Raw genomic sequence first — 12571 nt, 5'->3', positions numbered from 1 at the left:
CAGCAACGGTTGTCCCTCTTTCTGATGCAACGCGTTTTTGTGTTTATATGGAACGGTGTCCAACCGTCCCCATAGACCTTTAAGCAACGACCTTTTGAGGCTATTGCAACGGTTTCGTAGAGGTTATTGCAACAGCCTTTTACTTTATTGCAACAGTTTTTGTCTATTGCAACGGGTTTTTTGTTTGTACAAAAATCCAGTGCAATTATTTGGAACAACCTATTGGAATGGTTTATCTGAAATAATAGCCCTGGTTATAAATTGATATATTTATATATATATATATATATATATATATATATATATATATATATATATATAAATAAAATACATTACAAATTACATAAACCAGAAAACACAATTTTTCATAATCCAAAATATCCAACATTCCTAATCCAACATATATACCCGTAAAAGCAAAATGTTCAACCCAAAATGCATAATTAAGTTTTACATTTCAAGATTTAGGATAAGTTTCAAAATGTTCGATAGCAAAAAGATTCTTAGAACATGTAGAAATCTTCATAAAAGATCTTCTCAAGTAAGATCAATGTCTTCACTGTCTCCTTCCCTTTCTTCATTTTCGACACCTACAAAAGAGAATAAATAATGTCACTGCCCTTCAAATGCACGTGCACATAATACAAAGATAAAACTTATTATAAACAGATACCAATTTTAAACTACAAAGATAAAAGATCTGTTATTTTTTTCCTTTTTTTTTTTCCCTTAAGCCCCATGTTTTAAATATTTGTATGGGAAGGTGGGATTTTGAACCCAAGACCTTAGTGACTTTGACAAAATGGAGCAAGCAATGTCAACATTTAAAACAGTTTATAGCGTTAACTATATGATGACACCAAGATGTCCATTTCCTTCAAATAAGGAAAAGATAATGCAAGTTAGCTTCAAATAGACAAACAAGACCAATCAATGGAACAGAAGAAGCTGTGTAACTCGTTGAGGAGAACTACCCTTGACTGGATGTGGAATTCCCTCATATCATATCATGCTACAAGAAAGAGGTCAACCAACCAATAGTAAATGTAGATGTGTTGGAGAAACATTAAACATCAGTGGGAAAAGACCACAACTAAGCAGAACTAATGAGACAATTATCAATTATCAGAGACCATGATAAAAGGAAATAGAAAGTTGGGAAGACTTGTACGAATATTACTTACAACTAAGTGTGTATTGGTTTATAGGAAGGTATAAAACTCCAGGACCCTAAATATGATATATGATTTAATCCCAACTCATCACAAGAGAATAGAATAAAATGGACAATGACACCTCTTTTAATCAGAACTCGGTAATCCAACATTATCTTTGAACGAGAAGTTAGTACCAATTTTCAATTCAAAGTGTTTGCAATTTTAATCTAGGTTACACTCAGCTTTAAAGGTTCACCAATATGCATCTAGTTTCTGCACTCTTGGAGCAAGACTAAGTAGAGAAATTGTTGATGTAATAGTTACAACCAAAAGAGACCAGTAGAGTCTACATTCAAAATTCGAAAACAAGAAATAATATGTTGCTTCCTCCTCCACCCTCTTACCACATAGCTAGAGCAAAATATATCAAAAACTTTAAGTATCTAACTCCTGCAGCTATAGACATTCTTTGTGCAATTCATTCGGATAATTAGAGCATAACTAAGAATGCTAAGCCTAGACAGAAACAACATCACATGATAAATTATTTCGCTACAAGACTGGAATGAAATCACAAGGCATTTGTTACCCTTTTTCAGTTTTCCTTTCAACAATCCAAACACATACAAACTCATGGATTGAACAAGAAAAATGTGACCAGTAAAAGATATATAGAGAAATAGAAATAAGCATGCAAGCAAACTTTGATTCCTTTTTCTTTTCAGGAAGAAGTCTACTTTTCAGTAATGTCAGCAAGAAAAAATCAGCTAGCATAAGAAAATTAAAAAAACAAGCAAGCATAAGATTTGACTAAGTTTAGGCAAGAAAGAGAGATATTTAACATAGAGAATAAGAAGGATGAGAAGATGAAACAAATCAGAATAAGTTTGACCTTGATTGTTACCAGGTGCAGAAGAAGCTTCTCTTGGCGAACGAACACTGAACCTTGACATATTAGGATCAAGTTGGAATTCTGGATTTAGCTGCTGAATTTTTGCAATGACTTTCATTGTAATATCTTTTTCCATGGTATCCTTTTGAGCGTTGAATTTTTCCTGAATTCTTTGTTGCATCCTCTCTTCTATCTCCTCCATTGTTTTCTCTATATCATCAGTAACATTTGAAGAGGGTCCAGAATCTGCTGTTTTCTGTTTCAAGAGAGTCTTGGTAACCCCACGTCCATACAATCTTACTCGACCTGGATGATCAGGTCCCATTACTGATACATATGCGTCAACTGATTGACTGCCATCTTCACTCTCTTGAGTTTCTATTCTCTCCATTTCAGCCTACAAATCAGATTGAAGAGAAGAGAGTTCAAGTAAATGAAACTAATCCAATAATTAAGAACAAGCAAATGATATCGATAAATCTTTAAATAGAAAATTTCGTACTATTTTGCTAGTCGTATCTTCGTATGAGTCCTTGTATACTCGGCCTAGTTTCCTTCTTCTAGTAGCCACAAAAAACTCCTTACTTGACAAAGCTTCAGGATTTTCCTTTTTTTTTTTCTAGTTAGATAAAAGATAGAATAAAAATCTTCCCAAGTAAAGTCAACAAGTTCATAGTAAATGAACAATACAAGAAAACACCAAACCTCACGGATTATAGCAAAACTTGTTTTGCCAACAGTGTGTGGATACCTCAACTTTTTTCGATTCTCTGTATTTTTTCTGGACATGTCCTGCAAAAATATGAGTTAGTGAAATAATAGAAGCCAAAAAATATATAGATGAAGGGCATAAATCAGATATCTGGAGGATGCTGCTGGTTGCTAGTTATTGGGAAGACATGTTGTTTGTACCATTAAATGTATATAGGAGATGATAAGGGATTTTCAGCTACTGTGATATGCATAAGTACTGGAATTTGCAGCAGTGTTTTGTTGAGAAAATGTGATATGTGGAGAAGGAAAACAAGCCTGGTGCTGGTTTTGAAGTTGGTTTTTGGTGATGGGTTGAAAAGAAGACTTCATCATCATACTCAAATCCTATAGGAAGAGGCTATGTTGATAATGTTTTTCACTAACACTAGTTTCTTTTTTACAGGTTTGGTTCTAGCATGGAAGGATAAAAACATCAGAAAATCAGGAAGTTTGAAATATATTTGTACCACTGATCATTTGAGAAAGGATTTGGTACAAGTTTGTTCATATTAGACATGGTGCATCATATCCTATTCTTTTTGGAAATGGACTAATACAATTGATTAGTGTTGGTACTGAGCTAGGATATGAGTTAGTGCTAACTTTGGGAATTTGATACAAAAAAAAAAAAATCAGATATCTTTTTCTTTTGAATAAGGCACTAATTTAAAGAAATGAAAGTTGTCTATGATTTATATCTTACTTGAGCCGCATCGGAGTTCCAATATTCGAGGAGAGCCTTAAATTGAGATTCTGAAACTTCTTTAGGCCTTTTTGCCATTCGAAGTTCGTCATTGGCGTAGCGATAGTAGTGTTTCTTCTTCAACCCATTCTTATACTTTCTCCAAGCAAGTTGAATTGTTCGCAAAGTCCATTCTTTTGCTACTTTAGGAATGTCATATTTCTCCTACAATTTGATGCAATTGGGTTAGTGCAAAAAATATGAAATAGTTTCAAGTAAGAAATGGAACATTGAGAAATTCAAACCAAGGTATAGTTCCACATATCATCATGTGTCTTCAATTTCTTCCATTTAAACACATTAAGAGGACAAAAGGTCCCATTCCTTGCTAATGTGCCGAGGAAGCTACCCAACTCTTTAATAATTGCTTCAGTAGGACCAATGGGTTGGTGCAACTCATTTAGCACGATCAGTTTGCGCTCACTCCGTCCATGTACACTTTGCATTTGTGTTCCACCTCTTTTTCTTTTCTGAGTGGAAGGGCCTGTAATAATATGAACCAAACAGTTTATAGTCATGCAGAAAATTTGTCCAGACCTATTTCAAATATGGTAATTTTAGAACATGAGCCTGCTTGCTCATGAACTGTTTTTAGTAAGATAAAAATTAATTCTAAGATGAGTCCCCTGTCAGTGGATAATAGATTGAACAGATAATATTGTTTTAAATAAAGGACCAAAATGCTCCAAAGGAAAGATGCCAGACAACTGGAATGCAGAAAAGTATGTTCCTAGCTATATTGAAATATGAAGGGCAGCAGCCAAAAGCAGTGTCTGCAGTTTATATAACTTGGAGAAGTTTCAGTAGCATTTTAATAACAAAGACAAGAAAAAAAACAAATCTGTCAAACACACTAAGGCCAGCCAAGTCAAGAAAAAAGATGATAGCATTATCTATGCTGCCTGATATTCTTAGACTGACAAATAAAGGAAAAAAGAGGCTTCGAAGAAATGATTAAACATTTACAAAACCTGCTGCCTGACCATCCTAATGCATTTTTGGTCCCTTTTCTAAGTGTAATTACCTTTTATTAACAGGATCGGGAAAAGGAGAAAACAAAAAAAGAAAATTTTGCAGCTTCCAGGATCATGTAACAGTGGAAAGAAATGAAAACGAACATTGAGGGCGATCATGAAAAGAAATAGTATCATACAAGCTCTAAATAAACATCCCAAGTAAATTGTGCCTAGTCTTCACTATGTCAGTAAGCTATGCCAAGTTACAGAATAAAGTCAATAAACAATAAACCAATTAACATAACAGACAAAAACAATTTAGATCGACACAAAACGCCGAGAACATTCAGTACTCAACTGCCAGTTCAACTTCAGATCTCAATCTCAACATACAAAGGGAAAAAACAGTGGAAATACTTAACTTAAAGATGATTCAAAATTGGAAAAATAAAATAAAATATATATATATATATATATATATATATATATATATATATGAGCACCAAACTTGTGAAAAACAAAAGGAAACTTTACTTAATCCTACTCATAGCTATCACATAAGAAATTTTCGAAATACACAGATCGAAGTGTTTGAAACTGAAAAAATTACTAAAATTAAAGTTAGCAACATTTTCTACTATAAAAAACTGAGAAAAACGACGTAGTTTGAGAGTATTCTCGAAATGTAGAGATCGAACTGCTTATAACTGAAAAATAAGCCAGTAACAAAGGAAATTCCACAAAAATTAGAAAAATCAATTAAATCCAAACTTAAAAGTACTTCAACTCTGAAAACTAAGAAAAAACGAAGTAGTTCAAGAGTATTCCCGAAATGTACAGATTAAACTACTTCAAACTGGAAAATAAGCAACAAAATCCACAGTAACAAAGGAAAATTCCAGTCAAAAAGTTGAACAGTAATCACACTGCTAAAATCAAAGTTAGCGAGCATTTGCTACCATCAAAATCGATGTCAGCGGCGTAGTTTGAAAGTATTACTGAAATGTAGAGATGGAACTGCTTAAAATTGAAAAGTAAGCAGAAAAATCACCAGTAAACAAAATTTGGAACAATCACACTGCTAAAATGAAAGTTAGCGAACAACTATTAGATTTTATAAGCTAAAGACTAATTCTAATTTCAAGTGCATGTAGTATAAATTTGTAAAATCTTGCCTCTTTACCGAGATTGGTCATTTGCTTCAAGATTAGTAGAATCATATGGATCTTGTTGGATTTGTTCATTAACTGCATGTAATGCAGGAATGCTGGAAAGTTGTGAGGTTTGTTGCACTTGTTCTTGTGCTTCTCCTGATTCAGCAGTGGTGGAATCCAACAAGACTTGCTCATGTACTGTTTGTGCTGCAGGACAGATAGAATCGGGACACACTTGCTGCACTTGTTCCACTTCAGATCCAGCTGGAATGTAGTTTGAGTTCTGCTTGTGCTTGTAATGCTTTTCATTTGACTTTGTAACATGAACATCTGAAATGTATTTTGAGTTTGGCTTGTGCCTGTGATTCAAAACCCTTTGGCTTAGAAAAGATGCAACTGATCCAGGTGGAATGAAGTTTGAGTTCTTAACCATTATAGCTAACCATTTTGTTATAGCAACACTCAGGCCTTAAAAAAAAATAGCTAAATGAACTTATTATTCTTGTTGCAACTGTAATATAGCAGCATTTAAGCCTACCAGTCCACTAGTTAACTTCACAAAGCCCAGCTCAAATAAGCAACTTCTTATTTAAAAGTAATGATATTTACAAGTTCCTATCGACCACACAAATTATTGAGTTTAGCAGTTTACAAAATTACAAAAAAAAACTGAAACAGATAAGCAAAAAATTAAACCTTAAATTGGTCTTAAATGGAAATCATGCAGATTGGAAATTTAGAGGATTGAAACACTTAGATGCTGCACTAGGCTACTTAATCTGGCTAAATGAGAGTCTGCTATTTGCAGCAGCTTATGATGAAAAGATACAGTGAAATGCAGTGATCCATTGCAATCTCCATACTCAAATTCTTTGGGAGGAGAGTAGGAGGGTAGCTGTTATTATTAAGTTGGTTTTCTTCTTTGCAGGTGAAGTACTGATTGAAGGGAAAAACTTTGCAACAAGATACACAAATTCAGGAAATGATATAGAGTACAGAGTTGGCACAAAAATAAACAACTGTAGTCTGCAGATTAACAGTGTGACGAGTTTTACTGGTTTTTTAATTGTGCAGGATTCAAATGGTTGTTGTTTTTCATGTGGAATATGGATACATGACTTTTGCATGGAGTGTCAGCACAATACATTCACATAATCTAGAGAAAGAAACATAAAGACAAGTAACTGTTGTGAAATGGAAATAGCACAATTATGAACGGAGAATAATTCAAAGCCAAACTTCCATGGCCAAACAAGAAAATCATAGTATCTCCTAAATTGGAACACTCCAACTTTAGACATTAGCATTAACTTCAGGAAATCAGTAATAACCATGATTTAGCTATTCGAAAACAGTAAAGCTCCCACATTTCACTATTTTGCCATGTTTATCTTCAACCTAGTGAGAGCTTCAAAAATTAAAAGGACCCCTCTGCGATACGAATCTGTTCTTTCTCTGTCTCGCACTGGCTAATGGTATCATCAGCATATATAATGTCTGAAAGCATCGCCATCTTCCCCCTGTTACTACCAATATCAAGACCCTAAATCCATCCTAAGTTTTCAGTCTTCCTTAAAATATTGATGAGAATCTCTATCACCAGAATAAAAGAATAAGGAGATAAAGGGTCCCCTTGTTTCAGCCCCCTCTAATATCTAAAACAGACCTTGGGGACTCCCATAAGTGGGAATTCCTTCTATCTCTTCACCTCTTTATTCTTCCTCACATTTCTTACCTTCTTCTTCTCCTCATCTTTGTTTTGGTTATTAACGGTGGTATCTGAGCTAGCTTCCACACACCTCGACCATTCCACCGGCTACCACCTCCCACCAGCACATGTAACAAGTAACTCCGCTCACCAAGCTTAAGCATCTTATTCTTCTTCTTTTTTTTCTATTGCTGCCAGAATCCTGTTCAAAATGGATGGACTTGTAGTTGCTCTTTTCTAATCCAAGATAAAGTTTCACCAATAAATTAGCATATGGATAAGGCATAATCAGTCCCAAGTCTCCTTTTTCTCAAGTCTCAACAATATCTTAGTGTTATCTTTAGGATTCCAACCAAAAGGCGTCTCAACAGTAAATGCAACATCGAGTATATAAAATATTCGAAGTGTGATCTTATAGTCACTAAAGTTAACTGATCGAGAACGAAATTGAAAGACACATTACCATTAACAGCGAAAAAGTACCATGAGGCCTAATTACAGTCACGGTAGTACAGAGCTCGAATGTTATTAAATAAGCAAGAAATATCAACAAATCTCAAAACTGGAATCCAGTTAACTTTAGGTACCATTTCAATTGATGGATGTGAATTCATAATGTGAAAACTCCTACTGTTGATGTCATATTTGTTTAATAGAAAAGAAATCAGCTTTATATATTTACTTTGTTAGTCCTACAATTGTAAGTAAGATTTCAAAGACATCTAAATTGACAAAATTTGAAATCCTTTGAAATTGATTAACAACACTTTAGATGTCAACATGAGAGTCGCAACTCATTAATTTATACATCCAAAATATGATTTCTATGTGCAAATATATAGATATCAAATCCCTTGGATTCAAATAGAGCCTCAAGAAAACATGATCAAGCTATTCAAGAACACAGAAAAAGAATTACAAGCATTAAGGTGAAAGAGCTGAGAAAGAAAGCTTACATTAAGAGGACCAATTATAGTTCCTGTCCATGACTGCATGTACACATCATTTGCATCGTCCATCCCGTAGCTAACAGCTCCATCCCCTATTCCCTTTTCTCCTCTTTCAAGTTCTTCCGATAATATGAAATTCCTTGGGACTGGATACATGAACACAAATACTATCAGTAAAGGTTACATTACAATGCTGCTATGGTACGTGGAATATAGCACATTAATATGGGCATCCTTGGAAAAGACTAAAGCAAAGTTACTGAACAATATCATGTCATCGCAATCACAGATGATGATTGATGACCAACTCCTACTTTGCCAACTCACTTTCCCCCTTCCATAAAACACACCCAAAAATCAGTTGGTGCCACTGCAAGGAATCCTTTGTTAATCGTTAATTTAGGTAGGTTTGCTCATTTGGTAAGATTGCATAAAAGTTGGGGAAAGCTTTGATGGTTTTTATAAATTGTGGGTTTTCATGGTTATGAGGAAACGTGCAATTTGATTTCAATTCTTTGTTTGCAAAAATTATGACCAAACACAATTTCAGCTTCAAATGAACCTTCAACCAAATCAATAATTTTAAATAATGATTTCAAGTTCATGTCCACACGCCTACTTATATAAATGACTTGTGCTCCTACAACTTTCTTGTGAACAATTATGTACTTAGAAAAATCATCAGCATTCAATTAAGGTGATGCGAGCATACTAAACAGAAAACTCAAACTGGAACCAAGATTAGAACCTCTGTCATCTCCATAATGTTCTTAGCCTTTTTATTTTCTACTCTTGGATTTGTGAAGATTAATCCCAATTTGGAGCTAGAGAAGTAATATTTTTTTTACCCATCCACCCATTACTCTAATCAAGAATGCATAAGTCAGTGTTTAGTTCAATTCATTTTTGACAGATTCTCTACTATGGATAAACAGTAGTTGTCAGTTTTTTTTTACATTAAAGCAGTCGGTATTGACAGTTATAGATAAAAGAAATTGTTATGCGATCCCGATCCCTAAGTCATTTAGCTTCATGTTGTCTTACACTAGTTGCACCCCCTCACCCCCCAAAAAAACACATTCCAATATTTACAAAAGTATTCTAATGTGGCATGTCATAAATCATATTCCCTTTCTTTGCTTCGAACTTCAGAATAGATTAAGCCTCAAAACCCCAAGGGGGAGGGTGTAAGCAAATATGTACCATAACATTTCGGAAGAAGTAAAACCCAGCCACAGATTACAACAGGACAGTAGCACTCTATCAATACTTTGTTATCGCATTTTCATACAGAACTTCCAAAATTAGCATCAATTCAGCTGATGTCTTCACCTTAATTGGGCAAATATTTCTATTAACAAAAACTTCAACTTTTCCATAAAAGCTGACAACCACGTTCACCAAATTCATTCAAAAAAGCGAAAAATTTAAAATTTTGTGTGGAAACAACAAATCATCTGCCCACCCACTTAGCCTAACCTGGACAAAACCCAATAAAGAAACCCTATTACCAAGATACCAAAAAGGGCTTAAACAGCACAAAAAAAATATAGAAGTTATGAAGCATAAAATTCCAACAAAAGGGCTAAAAATTTAAACTTTCTGTGTGAAACTAAATTGAAGTAGTTCCATCCATTTATTATCTTCTTTAAATGATATAACATGAAAATAAGCAACCAGATATTGTAAAAATATTGATACAAAAACTCAATAATTTGAACAAACCAAAATCACAATTTTAATAAAAAAGAAGAACATGAAGGGACATGAAGAAATCAAAAGCCCCTACCTCACACTAGCTATTCACGGGCTCAGCGATGTCGAACCAGTCTTCTACGAAGTGACAAAGTGTCGTAGAAGAACACTTGGGATTCTGGGAGAACAATCAAAACCTTTAAAGAAAAAACTTTCTTTTTCCTGTTAGGATCTAGAATAGCAATAAAATACGCTATATGAACCTAAAGAGATTTCTTCATTTACTATTTGACTTAATGCCTTCTCCTTTGAATTTAATCACATGAATATTCTTCCAAAAATACATTATTCTACAAACTAAAACCAACAAAATTTTCCTCTGTAACTACATTTACGAAGCAGAGCAGCAATAATCTGGCTTTTTAACTATATCTTTTCAGGCATTCAAAAACACCATGTTGAGAAAAAGATAAACTTTCTATACTTTATAGCCACTTCCATGGTAATTTTTAGTCACTCAAGATATGGTCGATTAAAGTTATACACAAAATTACAACAAGAAACAAGTTTAGATCCAACATTAGGTCCACAGAAAACAATTTCACGATACTATATAAAATCACCACTATAAAATGCACCCAGCAAGAGTGAAATTGCAGAGAAAGTAAAAGGAAAAAGGAAAATCTCAGATTTGTCGTTTGACAACCACAATAGGGAAGAAAAGTGATATTGTAGAACCAAGCAAAGCAAAGACCCAACCAAAAAGCTTAAAATTATTTCAAACCCACTTCGATAAAGGACCCGATTTAATTGTTTGCTGATATCACAATAGCTTATATCAAATACACTACCCACACCTCACGGATTAAAGAAAAAAATAAGATATTAAAGAAGAAATCCAAAAATAATCAGCAAAGAACTTACAATTTCTTCAGCTAATGATGTCTCAAATATGTCTTCTTAGATTACTCAAACAACCACTTCTTCAAACCATTTAGCAGCTTCAACCCTAGAAATTAACAGAGAAGATGAGATGCCAAGGGTTTAGTTCATCCAAGAAGAGGAGTTCTGATGCAGAAGATGAGAAGCAAAATCAGGGTTTTTTTTTTTTTTTTGACAATCGTTCATTGATTTACAGTGTATTTGATATATGATTTAAGAGGTAAATGAAGAGAGAAGATATATGATTTAAGAAATAAATGTAAAAATAAAATAAAAGAAATGATTTTGGCGTTTTAAGGAAAAAATAGAGCGGGGAAATTAAGGGTGGAAGGAATTAAAACCGTTCCAATAGATAAAATATTTCATTTAATAGTTGACACAGCTAACATTAACAGCAACGGTTAATAACTGTGTTGCAATAGATAAATCTATGGCGACGGTTTTGTAAAGTGGCAACGGTTTAATTATTAAACCATATACGGTATCCCAAAACTTTTTGGCAACGGGTTGAACCGTTGCAATAGATGCTCTACAGCAACGGTTCAAAAACTGTTGCTAAACATTCCGTTGCCATAGGATCAATTTCTGGCAGTGGATATATGGTAATGACATACATGAATTTACTCACCGCGTCTCTCACTAGAGGGTCGGGGCACGTTATATGATATATGATATACGATGATGGTATACATGATTTTCATTTGAAAAGACAAGTGCTTTGATGTTTAAAAGTTCATACTTGATTCTGGTAAACCTCTGTTTCAGCTATGATTCTCTTTTACTATGATTATTACCTTACATGCTCAGTACATTTTCCGTACTGACCCCCTTTCTTCGGGGGCTGCGTTTCATGCCGCGCAGGTACACCCAGATGAGTAGAAGCCAATATAGAAGATGTTCCAGCGGCGTTGGCAAGCTCCACTTGCTCCTGGAGTGCTGCCGAGTCAGAATATATGTGCTATGATTTCTGATTAATGTTAGAGACTTTACAGACAGAGTCGTGGGTATAGAATGTCAGTTTTCTAAGCGGCTCCATCAGCCGATGTGTCATTCTGTGTTATGTGATAAATTCCATATGATTACGAATTTTGTTTGATTTGAGAATAACGAAAGAGAATATTTCTGAAAGCTGTACTATGTATTTCATCCTGGTTTGATTTAAAAGTCCAAAAAGATTATGTGTGTGTTAAGGGTCAGAGGGTTCGCTCGGCCCTAAGTAAGGGCCGGGTGCCCATCACACCCTAGGGAGATTAGGGTGTGACATTTTCGCACCATATAGGGGCCTTGCCAATTTGGTGCGAACTTTCCTTTGTATTCTTCTTGATTAGAGTATTCGTTTGAGCACCAATTGCCCGATTTGAAAAACCCTGCTTCTCACATGTTTGTTAAAAGCCTACGCCATTCTTTATTGGTACAATTTACTATGATAAACAACAATCATTCACTTTTAAGCTATCAAAGCAAGTTGCTTATACCTCTTGCGGATCCATTCCACATCGTCCAACTCAGCTTCTTGTATTATTCGAAGTGAAAGGATTTCTACGTCGGCTGGTATTACTGCTTCAGTGCCATACACCAATAGGTACGGAGTGGCCCCAGTTGAAGTTCTGGAAGTAGTGCGA

The 12571-nt window shown here is 34.6% G+C and overlaps 1 protein-coding gene across 5 annotated transcripts; it reads right to left on the bottom strand.

Annotated features, from left to right (window-relative positions):
* Nucleotides 1–346: 346 nt before the first annotated feature.
* Nucleotides 347–11202, bottom strand: LOC132640892 (uncharacterized). 5 transcript variants are annotated; one of them, XM_060357702.1, is made up of 10 exons: nt 10932–11201; nt 10102–10204; nt 8319–8458; nt 5684–6013; nt 3790–4028; nt 3506–3709; nt 2755–2841; nt 2552–2668; nt 2050–2446; nt 347–590 (listed from the first exon to the last, which is right to left on the bottom strand). In XM_060357702.1, exons 4-10 carry the CDS (start codon nt 5982–5984, stop codon nt 538–540), a joined length of 1398 nt encoding a protein of 465 aa, XP_060213685.1. In that variant the 5' UTR covers nt 5985–6013; nt 8319–8458; nt 10102–10204; nt 10932–11201; the 3' UTR covers nt 347–537. The 5 variants fall into 5 exon arrangements, with proteins under 5 accessions (XP_060213685.1, XP_060213686.1, XP_060213687.1 ...); XM_060357703.1 differs by having other exon boundaries at nt 10102–10185; XM_060357704.1 differs by lacking the exon at nt 10102–10204 and having other exon boundaries at nt 2062–2446; nt 10932–11202.
* Between the last annotated feature and the right edge of the window lie 1369 nt (nt 11203–12571).

This window comes from Lycium barbarum, chromosome 5 (genome assembly GCF_019175385.1).
Source record: "Lycium barbarum isolate Lr01 chromosome 5, ASM1917538v2, whole genome shotgun sequence".
NCBI classification, from domain to species: domain Eukaryota; kingdom Viridiplantae; phylum Streptophyta; class Magnoliopsida; order Solanales; family Solanaceae; genus Lycium; species Lycium barbarum.
Note: the sequence above shows the minus strand (reverse complement) of the source record. Positions and strands in the feature narration are given on the sequence as shown.